The 19,638-nt window shown below is 32.9% G+C and overlaps 1 protein-coding gene across 1 annotated transcript in view; it reads left to right on the top strand.

The window, feature by feature from the left end:
- LOC128226950 (protocadherin Fat 4-like) overlaps positions 1–19,638 on the top strand; it is a 64,109-nt gene that overhangs the window by 22,994 nt on the left and 21,477 nt on the right. Inside the window, exons 2-5 of the mRNA XM_052937078.1 lie at positions 1,798–1,993; positions 2,212–2,555; positions 7,624–7,825; positions 19,153–19,343. Coding sequence (XP_052793038.1) covers positions 1,798–1,993; positions 2,212–2,555; positions 7,624–7,825; positions 19,153–19,343 — 933 coding nt within the window. The remainder of the gene's footprint in view (positions 1–1,797; positions 1,994–2,211; positions 2,556–7,623; positions 7,826–19,152; positions 19,344–19,638) is intronic.

Raw genomic sequence — 19,638 nt, 5'->3', positions numbered from 1 at the left:
TGATTGTTTGCTGATGAACTTTTCTCACATCACCGCAAGAACTTTATCAGAAATTGGAGGTTGCAGTTCTAGGACAGTTCTGGAACTGATTTTTTGCTCTTGAACTTTTCTAACATGGGACATCGCAAAACTTAATCAATCTCACAAAACTTTATTAGAAATTGGAGGTTGCAGTTCTAGGACAGTTCTGGGACTGATTTTTTGCATTTGAACTTTTCTTGCAAAGGACATCGCAAGAACTTTATCAAAATTGGAGGTTGCAGTTCAGGAACAGTTGTGGAACCGATCGTTTGTTCTTTAACTTTTCTTACATGGGATATCGCAAGAACTTTTTTCCTCGGCATTGTTAAGTTTTGAATGTTTTGAACAAACTTCATGTACTTTCTCCATGTTAATTGATGAAGCTTCTTCGCCTTCAAGGCTTACTTCTGTCTATGACTCAGGTGCATAATGTCTTTTAACATGAAACAAGAAGTTTTCCTGGGGAGGTTTTTTTTCCTGTTTTTGACAGACTTCCTAATCAATCTCTCTAATGTCATAATGAATGTTGGCTCTTAAGAGTTGTCCCAATTAGAACAGCATGTAATGTAGTAATAATGCTACCCCGGAATCATTGTCTAATTACATGTCTCTTAGTTCATATTATGAAGCATTACAAATTAATGTTTGCTTCAAACTACCGCTCACAATGACAGGATAATGCACCCACTGTGCATTTCAAATCAGGCATTCAGTTTAATTAAAATTCTTGGTGATTCTTTTGTTCAAAAGTTTTGAATTTGAGAGATGTCTAGTGTGTTCGATGATTTTTTTTCCATGAAGAAAATTTAGTTATTTCGGAAATTGTGTCATTTCCGTTACAATGGAAGAAAAGAAAAAGAATCCTTTAAGCAAAAAAATTAAACCAAAGAAGCGGACAATCTTCCATTTCAAACCTGCTTGTTGTCTGAAATATGTATTTGAATTTAAAAATGTGCTTAGCATTTGAATTTTGTCGGTCATGTTAAATAGGTTTACAGTTGCGCAACAGTTTCAAGTGACGTTTCTCTCGCCATTTATTCATTCTCTCTATATAAATTATGCTTGTTTGATTTGAAAAAGGATTAACGTCATAATTGAAGTACCTTGTGTTGTAATAGCTGTGATTCGTATTGTAGAATCGAAATGACCGTAAAGTTGAATGTAATGTTTTTTCGGGTCAATAGCAATATTAATCCAATATCGGATTGCGCTGGGCTGGTATTAAATCATTTGACCTGCATTGACTTATATTGTTAATCTAGATGTGATCGAATCAATATATATGTTTCGTTGGAGGTTTTGTTTGATTTAACAAAACTATTGAGTATATCCGTTTCAAAGTTTTTTCTTATTGATGTTATAGTTGAAGTGAAAAAGTAAATAAAGATGGCGAACATAATATAACATGACTTAAATGCGACAACATTAATAAGTAATATTTTAATTAAAAGTTTTTGGTCCAGATTTTAATCTCATTGATATAATTGTACAGATCACAATTAATTTTGCGATTATTCCATATCATTATGAGAGTTTCAAATGTTACATTCCGTATTTTTTTACATAATTAGCAAAATTATAAGGTTTTAAGGTCATGATATTTTGCATGGGGGCAATAAATTTCACATAATTATTACTTCAATTGTGCAAGCAAACAAATAATTATATTTCAAGATATAAGGTTTAAGTCTTTTCATTTTTATCATGTTCAAATAGCTACCATTGTATGTTTTTGACAATATAGTATAATGTAACCAATGACATTTCCCCTTTCAGGCCAAGGTCACTGTGATGGACATCAATGACACTCCTCCCCGATTTACAAAGAGTTTCTTCGAATTTGATGTAGACGAGAATGTGCAACAGGGATTTCCCATTGGCAAACTACAGGTCTACGATGAAGACGATCTTGGGGGCCTCTCACTGTCCTTTGTCAACACACCTGACAATAAACTGCAGATCAGACCAGATGGTAACATTTGAATTTCTAGAAAATTTTTGAACTGATCTAAAAAAAGGAGAAGAGAGAAAGTTTTGCATGGGCATGGTGTCATCAATGTAATTTTTTGTTCAATTTGACATCATGCATGTATGTATGATAGACAACAACAACAACGACAAAAGTTTTAACATTTTTGTAATTTAGTTTTGGGGAATGAAGAGTTGTATACCTTGTCTCTTCAATTTCAGGCACAATCAGTACATCTGGCACTCTGGATCGAGAGACGATTGCTCGGTACACGCTGAACGTAACTGCCAATGATGGTCTTCAAACTTCTCATTGTATGGTCAGAATCAATGTAAACGATGTCAACGACAATGCTCCGAAATTCGACCAGAGCTTCTACTCTTTTGATATTCCTGAAGACACAGCCATCGGCACTACTGTTGGAAGTGTACGCGCTGATGATCTTGATGTCGGCCTAAACGGTGACGTCTTGTACAGTCTCACTGCTGGCTGGGGTAACGATACTTTTGAGCTGGATCCTGTGAAAGGAACATTCAAGCTTCTCAGAGTGCTTGATTTTGAAGAGGTAATTTGAATGATAGTATTCAAGGGAGATAATTTATGTCCCCAGAATTTTTATCAGTATGCGTGTAATATTATAAGATTTAAATGGGAAAGAGATTGATGCAACACTGTTCATTCACTAAATTTGAAAGAAAGTACAGCAGTACGTTTATCCTGATATCGTTTGGATGAATAGAAAGATTAAGGGAATGAAATTTTTTGATAAACAGTATTATTTAATCTTTGACTCAAAGCTGGTTTTTTTACCAACTTGAAGCGAAATTGAAATAATTTTCATATTAATCAGCTTATGGTTGTTTAATATGATAAAGGCAACAAAACTTGCCAAAAAGTGTCCTGTAACATTTTAACGAGCAAAAAAATGCACTTTTAAACTGTTAATTTGCATGTTGATATGCAATCACAAAGAATTTGTATTATTTTTTGCACTATAAAAATATTAGTGCAATTATCCGGTATTTATTACAATAAAATGGATTATTGAAATATTATTCAATGAATTGAAATTCTAGTTTCACTTAAGAATGGAATTATGACATTAATGAGTCCGAATTGATTCTGTTTTATGAATTATTTAAGTATCTGATGTATGATTAAACTGTTGTCAAAGATTGCTATTAAGATAATATTAATTGGAACGTTGGCCAAGGACATTATTGGGTCTTAAAAATCAATTTATAAGGTATACCATTTCCACTACTCAAGATGTTAAGATACTCTCTGTCTGTGGCCGAAATTCGCAAATAAATCGGAATTTAAACATTTTATTTTCTTAACAAGAAAAAACGAAGACTTATCAGATACGGGGAATCTATTGTGATATCGAGTGTATTCATTCATTTCTGGACCAAAGTATAACGAAATAGCACAATAGATTTTCTTAAGATAACGCACTTTGAAAAGATGATATAGAAATGTTGGAGTGTCCAAGCCTAAAAAATGTCTCCTCGAATGCGAAACCCTAATACACTGAGCGTTAATCATGCTCAATCTTTAGACTAATTTATTTTGTTAGACTCTGAGTTTTGTGTAAATATCTACTGAAACACGTCTTCGTAAAATGTAGTTGAAAAGATTTATTTTTGTATTTTTTTTTAGACATGGGATTTTGTATTGATGTTGTGGGTACATCAATATCCGCTAACATGGAAATGCGCGAAATATCTTTCGGCCCAGTATTTCGGACCAGATTTCAGGAAATGCATTTTGGTATATTTTTCACACGTCACCGATACAATGCACAGATCTTTTACAGTACATCAGTTGTCTTCTATTCCTTCAACAAATTTTTAAAAAAATGTCTAAATTGATTGGTTTTAGCCATTCACATTGCACTTCATTCTAACACAGCCATTTTTTTCACTGAAACATTACCAAACGTGGAAATTGCTGGAACCCTGGATAATGGAGTTGTCAGTGTTAAAGTAAAATATTGTTAGACTAATTCCATTACTGACTAGTTTTATTCGCTTGGTTGATAAATGAGTCTATCTGTTTTTCTTCCTACTTTGATTATGCCGTTGATATCTACTATGCAACGTGGCAACCATGCAATTTATTTCATTTGTCTTGTGATTTTGACAACTAAATGTTCAGATAATAAAAACTCCTTTGATAAAGACAGCATAAGAGAGATTTCGGGGTTTAGTATCTTTGTGTACATTTCTGACTTACATAGGCTTAAAAGTCATTAACAATTTTCTGAAATTTCATTTAATAGTTGAATAAGAAACAAACTAAAGGGTTATGGGTTGGATAGAAGAATTAGGCTGGTATTTCAAGAAAAAATGAGTAGATATTTCAATTATTCCTTGTATTATACACAAAATTGTTTCAAGAATATAAATTTTACTATCATTTTTTTTTTTTTTTTTTTTTTTTTTAATATTCCTTCAAAGTATTGTAAATATTAACATTTTTTTGTTACATCAGTATTATTTTTAGACTTACTAAACATATGGCCTGTCAAAAGTCAGTGCATATTTTTAAAATAAATTTTACTTATCATGTAATCAGCACACCAGAAGAGAAACATAACAATGACAGTTTAATATCAAGCATGGACAGTTTATGGGCTAATTATGAATATTGTCTTAATTGTCAAATATGTTTATTGTTGGTTGTTGCGTTCAAGTTGATGCTTGAGCATAAGTCAAGTCGGAATGCAAAATTTAAATTTGAATACTTCACATTTCCAATTTATCAAATTGTCCCAACTTCCATACAAATAACATTCTAAATCAAATTGTTTAAATTCAGATTTTAAATTTATTAGCAAAATATAATATTATATACTCTGTATTACGTCAATGAAGAGAATTTTTGAATTATGTCTGTTGTTGTTTTTATGATATATCTAACATTTAAAAGTTTATGTTTATATTTGTATATTAATTTATAAAAAGTAATTCTAAATAAGATTTTTAAAGATATCGTGATTTGTAAATTAGCAGAGATGTTCTATTTTCTAACCATGAAAGAAAGAAATGAAACATTATAGATTCAATGGTCAATTATTTGCTCAAGTTTAAGTAATGAGCGTCAAAGCTTTCTATGTTAGTGTGGAAAGTAGCATGCCCTTTGCTAATCTCTGTCACGTCTTATTGAGGAATTTTAAGTATCTGTAATTCCATTGTTCGTTTTTGAAGACCTACTCCCTAATGATAGCAGCAAACAATACCACTAATCTACTGTCTATTTGAAAAAGTAAATATTTCAAATTTCACAATTACGCTACCACTTGTTTGTTGGTTGGGAACTAAGTAATGGCCACACAACGCTAGACTAAATCTGTAAATGTTGGGTTGGGGAGCGATAGGTCACTCTTAATGACACTAATACTTGGAGGAATTTGGACAAAATGCATTGTTGTATTCTGCCTTGATGTTTTTGACGCTCTTATTTGGCCATGTGTTTTTCTTTTAATCATAACTAATGATTTTATACATGCAAAATTCTTGGTTGCAGTTTCTAATCCTGTTTCTAATCCTCTAAGTGCTCTATCTTTTCTCTTTGAGCCTTTTATACTCATCTCAGTAATGGTGGGATCAGTGGTCTTATGTATGGAGGCCCCCTTGCACCCAAGACGTCTTTGGTTCAAGCCTCTTCTTAGGTTCTCAAAGGGACTCTGGCACTGGGTTATTTCCCCAGAAACAGAATCATGCTCGATTCTTTAAGCTATCAGCTTTAATTTGTTCATATGCACAATCAAAACCCGTTGGCTTGATATCCCAGGGACTAGTCAATATACTTCGAGCCTCGCGGAATGCTGACACAGACTTAAAATAAAATATGATCCTTTATATCAAGTTCAAGCAAACGATGAAATCAAGTCAATGGTTTTTGACCGTACAGTCAAACTAAACATAAATAGTATAAAAATAGAATATCCAATTTTAGTTCCATGTTTTTCTGAAATAAACATGTCCTTAAAAACTAGAAAGCTAGCAGAAATGTTGAAGTAATGTTTGTATGATTGCATGACGATAAGTTAATAAAGGAGTGCAGTGAAAGAATATAAAGATTTATTATGACGCAGAAATTTCTAATGACATAATTTCAATGCACTGGTCAACCACAAGAATTCTTTATGGGCTAATTACAACTGATAGCCTTGGAACTTTGTCACCAAAAAGAATGGTTTGTAAATGGGGAAAATTGCTAGCATATAATTGTCAAAAACGCTGCATTTTTATTGATAGATCAAATTGTAATGGTCTGATATGGGATATCCTCAAATCTGGCTGATTGATAAGCCTAATTATGACTTAATGACAGAACCGGCGATTAAAATCGCATTTCGCTCACTTTTCGATGTAATGGGGTAGAATATTTAATTATCTTGTTGCAAAAACATGATAACTTATGCACTGTGATTCACAAACTACAAGACTAATGGTTGCCTCCTGAATGCATTTGCTTTCTTCTTTTGGTAATGGCAACAAATTTTTAACTATGTCTGTTTTTCAAGGAAAAAATGTGGAGGTATTGTGATATCTTTGATGTCGGTGTCAGTGTCATGCAAAAACTTTAACCTGAGTCATAACTCAAAAACTGTTCAAGATATTCAAATGAAACTTTACACATGTGTTGCAAGTGGCAATACGCACATGTGTAGCAAGGCCCATAACTCTGTTTTGATAATGGTCCAGTTATGCTTCTTTTTCAACAAAAACCAAAAACAGACCAGTGTTCGGTGTTCTCTCCATGGTGCTCTTGTTGTAATCATAATTACACTGTTAATACGAGAATTTATCTCTTTTGGTTTAATTTTGTACTTAATTAACTCTGAATTATTTATGTTAGTTAAAAGCAGCCAAATCCCAAATGTATTTGAAAATAACCATAGTTCGGAGTACTTTTATTGTATGATTATAAAAGCTGTTTTATATATATACTTGATTCATTTGAATTCTGAATATTCATGTTGAATATTTCTTATTTCTTTTTACAATAACTGGATTATGGCTAAGATGTCTGTTTTTCAAAGAAAGAATAGACAAGAAAGTTAGTCAGTAGATAAGTTATGCCCCTTGTAAGTCAGTAGATAAGTTATGCCCCTTGTAAGAAGGAAGATAAGTTATGCCCCTTGTAAGTAAGAAGATAAGTTATGCCCCTTTTAAGTCAGTAGATAAGTTATGCCCCTTGTAAGTAAGAAGATAAGTTATGCCCCTGGTAAGAAGGAAGATAAGTTATGCCCCTTGTAAGTAAGAAGATAAGTTATGCCCCTTGTAAGTCAGTAGATAAGTTATGCCCCTTGTAATTAAGAAGGTAAGTTATGCCCCTTGTAAGTAAGAAGATAAGTTATGCCCCTTGTAACTTGTAAGTCAGTAGATAAGTTATGCCCCTTGTAATTAAGAAGGTAAGTTATGCCTCTTGTAAGTAAGTAGATAAGTTATGCCCCTTGTAAGTAAGTAGTGAAGTTATGCCCCTTGTAAGTAAGAAGATAAATTATTCCCCTTGTTTGAATGAGAATAATAGGTTTGAAGACCATTTAAGGTGCTCATGTTTAGAATATACAACACCTTATATGAACCATTTTGATTATAAATGACACTTTTTTATTTCAGAATTCTCTATACACACTCCAAGTCTTAGCATACGATGCTGGCACAGAGCCTCAGACAAGCTCCATTCTTGTGTTCTTCAATGTTAAAGACACCAACGACCATATTCCCGAGTTTGAGCAGGGGGAATATAACGCGGCTGTGTATGAGAATGTCACCATCGGCACGAGCGTTCTGCAGGTCGAGGCATTGGACATTGACTCAGGTTTGTAAGAAACAGTGTTAGGTGTAGCGAAGTTAGTTACTGTAGTTGCCTAAATATAGGGAACTAATTTTGAATAACTGCAAAGTAATTTCCTAATGTTTATTTCTATTTTTCTGTTATGAAAAGTAAGAAACATATTTGAGTACATTAGGGCCGAAACCCGGTATTTATAAAACTTTTTAAGCCATTTCTTAACTAAAGATTTGATTTCTTCAAATTTTCATAGTCAGATTAATAGACAAACTTAAAGAAAAGTACATGTGTTTCTAACATTTAAGCATGTATATTACATAACATTAGTGAAAATAAAGTGTTTTAAATATTACTAAGTTATAAAATCATGTGACCTGTGAGATACTAATCTTAGGAGAAAGACTTAAATTAGAAAATGACTTAAGATGTTTTATGAATACCGGCCCAGGTCCTATCCCTAATATAGAAAATTGTATAATTATATAATTATAATCACTTAACTGTTTTTGAAAGCTAGTGAATGTAAGAGTGTTTGAAGTCCTAGATTTATTCAAGGACTTTGCACAGTCATATGTCCACCTTATGATTTCCTCAATGATAATCACCAGTACATTAATAAAACAATAAACTATCCTATTACAAATAAAATTGCCAGTAATTTTAAAGCATGATATTTTCATGCTTGACTACAAAAACTAAACAATATTAAGTGCATGCACTTTGTTAATCTTTGCTTGATTGAATATGATTCTTCTTTCATAAACATAAATAATTGTTTCAATTCAATTTTGAAGATGTGCATTGAGGATTATAAATATCTGGGTTATATTTGGTTACAAGGTTTTTCAGTTCACCTGATATAATGAAAGGTTTTGTCGAAGCTGCATTTCTCATGCATGGAGTTTTTGTGCTTAAGATGATTTTTTTTCTGATTTATTGGTTCTTTTATTTTAAATAATGATCGCAGTATTTGAATTTTATCATCTGCTAAGGTGCACGCTGAATATTTTAATATCGCCCCGTCAAACTGTTCAACATACGCTCTGATTTAGTAAGGCAATTTTCTTCAGCTAAAATCAACCAGCCATGAAGTTGAATATTTGAAAATCAAATACATGAAAACATTCGTCTTCTGTGCAACAACATTAAAAAATACTTTTTGAATGCTCATCAATCAGGTTTTTTAATGACAGTCGTTTTTCCGCCTAATACGTTTTAAACTAACAGAAAGGTTTTTTGTTCCGATCAAGTTTGAAAGTATTTACATGATAAATGGTAATTGATGAAATCTATTGTTATTCTGTTAATTTAATAGTTTCTGCTCGGCCTTATATAGAAAATATTCAGTTTATTGAAGATTAATGTTAAGATAATAATTTATATATACTTTCGCTCATGTTGCTTGAACAGATTATTATCGTCTGAATATTGAATCTTCTTTAGCGCGGGCTATTTATTATTTGGCGATAAACATTAATGATAGGTCAAGTTATTGAATGGAATGGGAGAAGATATAAGTTTATTGCTGTTGATGATATGATAAAATTACTTAAAGAAAAGTACTGTAATTTGGCAGAGAAAGAAATTGAATTTTTTTTTAAATGATAGGAAACAGAATATGTTGAATGAATCATGAGTATTAAAGTTGACTTTCTTTTATAAATTTAAGTGAAATATTTGTTCATGTAGCGTTCACTGTGCCGGGTTGAACAATTCTAAAATGATGTCACCAAAATGATGTCGCAACATTATGTTAATCATGTTATTTTCTAATTTCAATCAAATTGACATTTCTTCAATTTTAGCATTGAACCCCCCTGAAAATTTGTTGAATTTTGGTGCAAGTACCAACATTTATTACACTCATAAGCACAGAAATTAATATTTTGGCAGCAATGGTAAAATTACTTGTGAAAATATTGCTTTCTTTGATTACTCAGTGAAATAAATTTTGATCTTGCACTGAAATTCAACAAATATCCTGTATATAATTTTACTGCAAAAGAAACACTCAACAGTTAAAGTAAATGGCGTTCATGCATTTATTTATCCTAAGGCAAATTGGAGGGAAACTTGGATGTTTATAATCCCTGAAAAATGTGTTTAACAAATGTTTTCATGTATTAATTGCTTTAATGGTTTAACTTTTAATGCATTTTATGTCCAAAGTGAAAGCTTGTTAATTGAAAATCTAGTGTTTAATGTAAAAAATTAATACTGTTTATGTTAACAAAAGTTAACTAATTAAAAACTAATTTACATTTTGTGAGAAACTTCTTCATGTATTGGCGCAGATTTCTGGATGGGATTTTTTTATATAAAATTTCTTGCATTTCCCTTGCGCGATTATGACACTTAATAGGTTTCTTCCCTGTGAATTCTTGTTACGATAATTTAGTTTTGACATGTTGAGATATAATCGTATAAGAGTCCATTTTCTGAGTAAAAACATGTGGTATCATTCTAAAAATGCCAAAAAGTTCTTGGAGAATTTTTTCTGTCCTTGAAAAAAATGTTGCCAATGTGTGTTTATGTTTCTTGTTGCATAATTTCTTTAGCTTGTAGTTTTCATGGGAGAACAACATTTTAAGGCTGATCTTTAGTGATAAAACAGATTTTCGATTAGAATAAGAATATGTCATTACAACAGGTAATACCTATTAAAATGATATAAGGAACTCGTACAAAAATAATCGCTTTTGTTTACCTGCACCGAAGCAATATTTATGCAATAAATGGCCATTAAAAATTATGTAGTACATTTAAAAATTATGTAGTACAATTTAAATGACCTCTAAATTATAATACATGCCTTTTTATGCATTTTTTTTTCTGAGATCATTAAAAATAATGTTAAAGTAGGGAGAAAAGATGTTTCGTGCCACACTCCATGAAAATAAACTGAGTGATCATGAATGTCATATTTACTACTTATGAAATATTATGAAGTTATGAATGATAACAAAGAGAGCCCATTTTACGTGTTTTAAAACCCAAGACGACAATGTTGATCGTTATATCATTGTGAACATGGACAATATAACTTTAATGGCCATATAAACTTCATCACTAGCAGATTTATGACAGTTTTTGCCTTCGTTATTATGCAAGGGATGGATATATTACCCAATACTATTTCACTTCAAAGATGGTCTTAAAATAACTTCGGCTCATTCAAAATGAAGTACTTTTTGTAAAGACAACTCGTTTAGGGCAAATTTATGAGGCCTGCTTTTAAGTAGAACGTGTAGGTATGAACATGTTCAAATATAGTTTTGGTTAAAAAATGGTTCCTCATGAAACATGCCCCATCCCCCTTTTTTGTAGGCTATAACCTGGGGAAGAGAATTTGGGTCTCACGAGAGGAAACGTGATATACAAAAACTTAAAATGCGGTATTTATTGATAAATGTGTACATACCCATAAAAAAGTTGAAAAATATCTGTAATGCGGGAAATGGAGGCATTCTTGTTACCAAAGGGTTGCAGTTTTTTTTATGTGACACCTTTTTACACTAAATCACTGCAGTTGTTTTATGCATACATACAATGTACATGTAAACAATATGTATGGAAAAATGATATCAGTAATTTGTCGAGTTCATCATGCAAAAGGTAATCATCTTTTTCACGCAACGATGATACAGCATTATTATATAAATATGGAGTTCGAAATTTTGACGTATTGCAATGACAACTTTATTTATATTTAAGTAAGCTAATTTCATAAAACTTGTCATAGATGCAGACTGTACATATTTGCTTAATGCTTTCGACACGCAAAAGCTGTTTAGACTGACAAAAAATCTTTTAATAATAACAAAGGAGTAACACGGGCCTTCACATTATTCATACCTTTTTTGTCATCTCACATTTCACTTTTGTTTGATGTAAAATGCTGAATTCACGTTCTCGGTATCAGTGCCCTTGGTTTTTGTCTGGGTACGAACCCAATACACTCACTGTGACGTGAAATGTAGGTGTTGGCCATGAAAAGGCTTGGCTGTTGGGGATTGTGGTACGTACCCTGGACCTTTTAACATAAACATCACGGACCAATTTACACCCTGTTCATTTACAGACTAATTTCACATTTATATGATGTGATTTATCTTCATGGGTGGGGGTTGCTGGTGGGGTTGCATATGAACACAAATACACCCGTAGGGTTAGTAAACGTTACCCTGGGTGGAAATTTGCCTCATATATGTAGGTGGCAAAAATTTTTTTTCATGCTTTTATCATGTTTATAAAAAGCAACGGTAGTGTGAAAAAATGACAAACGGTCGAACACTAAAAGAATAAGGATAAGCATATTTTTGTTGATTACAAATCTTGCCTCAACAAGGTAGTCAGCGGTCGTAATCAAAAATGATCTTAAGTCATTTCCTAACTAATACATCGATTTCTTAAAAATATCATTGTCAAATTAAAAGGAATGTATAGATGTTTAAAACATTTAAGTATGGGTTTCTTTCAATAAGGTTAATTAAAATAATGTATTCAAATATTAAAAAAAAAAAAATCATATGACTAATGAGATACAGGAATTAGTAAGAAAAAGACTTAAGATGCTTTATGAATACCAGCCCCAGTTCCTGGTTGGTTTTAATTACGAAAATAAACATTTTCTCCTGCATGTTTTGGCATCAGCACTGGGCACACGGCCCTGACCTCATCAACAAAGCAAATAGCTTTCCCTCCTTCCAATGGCTCACCATTAACATGGCATGAAGTAATTACAGATTAATGCCATATCATTAAATGATTGAGCTTTGGAGAAAATAAGGACATTATAGCCCCTGTTTGTGGATTGTTGGTCATTTATTTCTGCGTTTTTTCATGTTTATGATGTTTACCCATATGTCATACATATGTACGCTGCATGTTGTGACATGGAATCCCGAGATTATCAAAGCAACATGCTGAATGCTCGGCTAGGTTTTATGGTCGTTATATGCTTTTGGCATTTCAGTTTTTGCTAAGTACTTCTCTGGAAATTTGTGACTTAATTCATGAAAGTAAGCAATTTACACGATAATCGGAGACATGTCGCTAAATTTTTTTTACAGCAAGCATGAATACTATATGGTTTACTGAATTGACATTTATGTCATTGAAAGACGTTAATTAGAAAAAACAAAGACAATTCCTGTATGTAATGAACAAGTCATTCATCAAAGTTGATCGATTGCGAGCAATATATGCAACAATGCAGGTTTACAAGTTAGTACAGGTGCATGTTGGAACTTTGTCAAGTTATACACTCTGTAATAAAATAATCGATATAAAAGATGGAACATACACAGAATTAGTTATCTCGATGATGGAAAATTTAATGTTAAAAAAATTTGCTTCACCAGTATCTCCATCAAAACTCTCAGCAAAAACACCAATCTTTCCGAGCCTTAACTTCGAGGGCTCTGTGGTTGTCTTTTCCAAGTTGGCAACTTGATCTTTTCTCCAAAGATTGGATACTATGTCGGGTTATTGTCGGATGAGAAAACCCACTGGTCATGCAGCACTTCATGTTCAATGATGCCCCGTCATGTCTCGAGGTATCAATGATTCCCTGTCATGTTACTATTGTACCCAATGATATCGTGTCATGTCTCCGTGATGGACTGACAGCAATAGTTACACGAGGGCGCTGGGAAATGTTTGAAATGCTTCACCTAGGTTAATTGGATATTAATTTCCATCAAATATTGACAGTGACAAATGTGATGGATTGAAATTCCCATGATGAAATATTCTGCAACTTTCATAGGGGCCTTATCTGGTCATGTCCCGATTGGGTATCGTAATAAGCTAATATACCTTTAAATGGCAAATAGGCTTATTTAGTTATTATTTTATTATTGACCTACAGGTCGTATTTTAATATTTACATGCTGCTTTCATAAGTTGTGTTCCAATATGATTTATGATTTACGGAATGTTGCTTAAGTCTGTTGGCTAAGAGTTGAAATCACAGAACTAATGTGTCCTATTGGAAGATCTTGAGAAACTTGCTTTGGGTGTGGTTCGAGTTCGAGACCAGAATCCCTTGTTGGGCTCCAGCCTAGGATCCCTTATTTGAGTCTGATCGAGGGCAGCAGACCATGCCATGCACCAGTGTACCAGTATATTACTAGACCTTGTCACCCGTAAAAAAATGTAACAACCATTGAAGACAGTGATCTACTGCCAATTAAATAAAGGATCGCTCAGACATTTTTTTCTGTTCTGTGATAGACATTTATTTTCCTCCAATGACTTCTTCTTGCTTGTGTTTTATTTCACTGCCAGCTAGCCTGTGCTTTATTTCACAATTTCTTGCATAACCATAAAATGTCCCAGGGTATAGGTTCGATGTGATCACTATCGGTTGGGGATTCCTCTGATATCCCAGCTTACAAAGTTATTGTGAGCATTAACAGATACTTTTCTGCCAACATAAACACGTTTTACAGCTGTATGATTTACATAAGCTGTTCTGGAAATACAATTATCATTCAATGTTTAGTAGGGGGCCTCCCTGTTGTTAATGTTTTTTTATATGGTCGGAAATACCCCAGTGGAATTTATAAACCAGGCTTCATGTTATGGGGTGGTGGCCCACTGCTATTTTCAGCTCAACTGTTGCTGTTTTTGAAGATAAAATGTTAAGGCAGTATTTGTCACTACATTATTTAAAATGTAATGATATTTTTTGTTACCTGGAAGATGATATACAAAATGGGAAGTTTTTATACTTAGGCCCATCACTCTGGCTTTGTTCATTGTCAAATTGTCGCACTCAGCCCTTTGACCACCTGAGAAGTATTAACAAGCTTAGAAACTGGTGGATCTTACCCCAGATAAGTAGATCCAAATAAATTAAAATACATTTTTACAATATTTTGTTTAACTGAGGAGGGAGAAAAAGCATCTAAGATGGGTTCATCCCAACCCTCACGCGTGGTGTTCTGCGGAAACCTTGTTTTCACTAAACACCCTACGCTCGGTTTGGGATGAATCTCTCTTACACGAGCGGCCATGGTAAATATTAATAATCTGCTGCCTTGCAGACGCAATATGTATTGTTGAGACAGCATGGTGGTTTTTTTATCCATTTCTTTCTTCTTTCTTGCAGTTCTACAGAAAATTGATAGACATATTAATATACACAACAAGATATTTTGTTACATCAATAGATCTATCATTCCCAGAACTGAGACTATTTCTCACAGGCATCAGCAACTCATAATTGCCTTGTCAGATTCCAAAGAGTCTAGATGAAATTCGGCTTTATGTAATTTAGAATCCAAATTACATTTCTGTCATTATCAGTCTCTTTTTTATTACTTACATTATGTTTTATTTCTTGTAATATTAAACTTTAATTGTCTTTAAATTTCTTGTTATTATGAAAAATAAGCTTTGGATTTAAGACAGCCTAATAACATTTCTTTTAATAATGGTTTTGATTGAATTTAACATTGAGTTATGAAAAGCTCTAAAGATACTGAATGTACAAATGTGTGAATTATAAAAGAGTTCCCATTAAAATGAAGCTAAACAGTTAAAACGATTTAAATTAGCATCTTTGTTGTTTTATTAGGCATTTAAGGCATTTGAGTGCATGATATTATATTTGGCAATTACCATTCATTATCGCAACTTGGTAGAAGACCAAATTCCCTGGGTCGGCAAAAACTGTTTTTCATTACACTACCAGTTGCATGTCACGAAATTACTTTTGAACATTAGAAAAATTGTATATACAAAACAGGGGATTTGGCAGACATAGAAGCTTTTAAAACCTTGGGGGCTGGGTGAAAACTATTTAAACAGTCAAGTGTGCACATCCTGACATGCTAAAAATGTCTTACATTTGTCTTACAAACAAATTATTGTCAAAGCGAATTAAAGCAACATTAATCTTGGGCATGATCTATTGTGTTGAAGGGAAGTTGTGATCATGGTTACAAGTTCTTTGTAACATTATGGAGTTTAAGTTAAAAGAGTTATGGGAGAATTCTTCACCCTGCCCTTTTTGGAAGCACCTGCATGTCTGCTGCCATGCAGACCAGCATGATTGTGCACCCTAGCCTTCTTAGAAGGGAATCCTTTATAAATGGTTAAAAAAAATCCTTTTAAGGTCCTCTCATAAAAAATTATTTTACAGCTTATTATATGCTTTTTTATTATAATTACATACAAACTATATATATCTGGAAGTTGAAATCTGAATTTTTTTCAATTAAACACATTTATCAGAACCAGATCAAGGAATCAAATGATACATTTTGTGTCAATTTTTTTTTTTTATTAGTTCTTTAAAGCCGGAAACAATGCGGCTCTACCATTACACTGCAGCACTGAAACTGTCCCTTTTAACTTTGAACCTGGCTAAAACCTTACATTAATGTATATGATACACTGGTTTCATGATTTTATGATGTTTTTGTTCTTAAAAACAGAACATTATTTTCACTTAAGACAGCCAGAAGTACTTACTCATAGAACATTATTCTGGAAGTGAATTGCTTATGATTTTGATGAGGAACAAATGTCTTGAGAAAAATTCTGACATCATTTCTGGATGATTGAAATGTCTAAAATATGGGTGCCTATAATGTTATCAGGGTATGGTTGTTTATTCAGAACATAAACTTGTGCATGATATATAAACTGTCGGGCGACTATATTCCTGATAGAAAACCATGTTCTGGGAAGAAATATGGCAGACCATTATGATGAGAAACTGCAATTTATGATGTACTAGTATCGCTCATGCAATGTGTAATGAGTTTGTCAATCTTTTGAATAAAAAATAGCGCAGGCATTGTCGTTATGATCAAGTTTTGATGCCATTGTGCAAAAATGGATCCGTAAATATGAACATGAAACTTTTTACATGTGTTCACTATAAATATGCACAAATCAAGTGCTGCACTTAGCAAGTTTCATAGGGATGATTACAGATTTTGTCCAGTTATGCCTGAGCTTGAAAGACTGCATGAGGAAAAACGCCTGAGCATATTAATGACTCTGCTTATACAGTTGCAAAGGTACATTAAATATTGAGTGTACAGGTATATCAGACGGTCAATTTTAATGAATCAAAACATGTTCGTGTGCTTTTCAATTGTGTTCAAATTTATAAAAAAAGTTCTTTTTGAAATATGTATGAAAACCTTTTGGAAGCTGTCTGTTGGAAGACAACTTTTCAGATTCTCTCAACAGAATCACTTAAAAGCTGAGGGCTTTCTGGAAGATTTTAGTGAGATAGTTCAATTGTTTCAGCAGTTTATCATAGTGGAGCACTTGTTAGAGACATGTAGGTAGAGGAAGCCATGAGTGTCTATATGAAAGGCATGAGCATTCATTCTTCATTCTGTCCATGTGCACGGGTAATTGGCACTGACTGGAAAATAATTGGCCGATTGTAATTATTATTTATTAGCTATATGGTAACTATGGTTGCTTAATTATGGGTTTCTTGATTTGCCTGAAGTAGCTATCTCAACCAAGATTGTTTCCAGTGTTAAGTCCCATAACTCTTGCTGAAATTATTTCCTCTTGACTAAAATTTCGAGTGTTGGCATTTATTAGCATTCACTGTGTGCGTTGCTTCTTTATAGGCTGTTGTAATGACATTGAAGCAGCAGATCGCAGTTTAACAAGTTTGCATTTGAAAATTGGTGTTGTACGGCTAAATCCATTATTGGCGCAGTAAGAAAAATGAAATTCTGGGCAGTTTACTAAGCATTTGAGATCTGTTTTATTGTGAGTTATCAAAATGACTGAATCGAAGGCATTGCTGCCAGAATCAGCTGATTCTGATTAAAAAATATATCAAAAAGGTCAAAACTGTCCATCTGTGTCAGAGTGCAGCTTTAAACTCTACTTTGGGAAAAAGCATGAAAATCCACTTGAAAACAGAAGCTGTTTTTACATAATTTAATGTTCATAAATTAAAAAAGATAGAAGAGGTTTTTACATTTTGGGCCCAGAAGGTTACAATTTCCTCCATACCTCTTTAATAAATATTTTAATAATACAAACAGGGGGGTATTAAGATGCAATTACCAACATAGCATCTCTGACTTGGAAGCAAATAGAAAAAGATTAGAGGTTAAACATTACAGCCATTCGAAAGTGTCTGATGAAAAATTAGAAGATCAGTTTGAAGTTATTGCAAAGGTTTTATATCACCCTACAGTGATGAATTACCACTTAAAAAATGCGCAGCTTCCTTTTCATGAAAATTGTCTGATAAATATGTAGAGTATAAACTTATAACAATTTCTTTAATATCAAAAGATTTATATTTGTTGGGGAAAGTGAGGTGTTTGCAGAGGGATCTGAAAGTGTCTGCTCAGACAAGAAAAATAAAATAAAAAAGGATTGGGTTGTTGTTTTTCATTTTTTCAATTTTTCATCGATTTTCGACCACTAAATTTGTCATAGCGTATTTAATTTTTAGTCAAGGGAAAAATATTTAGGCATGAGAGATTGGACAAAGGAGGGTGGAGTTTATCAATGAGAATCAAAAGATCTATTATCTGTGGCCTAACTTGATGTACAAAAAACAGATTTGAAGCTATTCATCTTCACACTCCATTCATTTTGACTTCTGCCTTTTGTAGAGAAAATAGTTGCCAGAGTCCATACAATCAATCAGAAAGTTATTCTTGGAAGTTATGAACCATGCTCAATGTTAGCTACTGTTAGATAATATATCTTCCTGTCATTCTTGACTGTCATATATAACAAAAAACATCTTTACATCAAAGATAAAAAATATTGATTTCTCTTTTTCATTAGTTAATTATTCCCAAGTTGCTATTCCACAATGTGTTTTTGTAGGTAATAAATTATTACTGTCAGGTCTCAAAGTCATGCAATTTATATCAATTGCCATAACGCTTGACTTCACCTGAAATAAAGAGAAGAAAATGATGACCATTATTTAAACATCTCTCTAGCAAATGTGATTATGAGTATGTACTGGTCATGTAGTTGCATAGTTAATTATTTCAGAAATCAGCTTCTTAAATGCACTCTCCCTTTAGTAATAATTTTACAAGTTTGTAGGATGACCCAAAAGGTCAACCCTGTGTTCTTAGTTGATCTCTCAAAAGGTTAATTTTGAGTCAACCTTGACACTGGGGTCATCATAACAATAATTTTCATCTCATTGTTAATTTGTAAATTAAAACATATAAGGTAACCAATGATTTAGTTGCTTGTGCAAATAGTGTATGATCTACATGTTTACAAAGCTCCCACTCAAAAGGTCAAATCTACATTGACCTTGACACTGGGGATCATCACATTAATGTGTTAAATAAGAAAACTCCTATTCTATATTATACTTGCAGGTGAAAATGGCCAGGTTACCTACAAGCTGCTTTCCGGTGACACCAAAGGTCAGTTCCAGGTTGACCCTGACACTGGGGTCATCCATGTGATCTCTGCCCTTGACAGAGAGGTCATGCCCAACTACACACTGGTTGTCATGGCAATGGACAGAGGAACATTCTGGGAGACTAGACCATCTGCAACAGCAAAGGTGAAAGAATGATTAATACAATTTGAATATCAAAGAACAATAATTGACTTCTATACAATGTATAACATAATAATAAAAGGTTTGGTTGAAAGACTTATAAATTTCATGCAAATCACTCTCTCAAGTTGTAATTTAAAAGGCTTGATATTAAATGTTTGCATATGGCCTACCTGGGATATGAACCTTGTTTAATTTGTGATGAGGTTATGACTGAATGTAAATGTTGTATGTTTTCTGTAGTAGATTCAAAAGCAGTGTTGAGGTACTCTCAAAATATGTAAGGAGACGAGTATTT

This window comes from Mya arenaria, chromosome 3 (genome assembly GCF_026914265.1).
Source record: "Mya arenaria isolate MELC-2E11 chromosome 3, ASM2691426v1".
In the NCBI taxonomy this organism is placed as follows: Eukaryota; Metazoa; Mollusca; class Bivalvia; order Myida; family Myidae; genus Mya; species Mya arenaria.
Note: the sequence above shows the minus strand (reverse complement) of the source record. Positions and strands in the feature narration are given on the sequence as shown.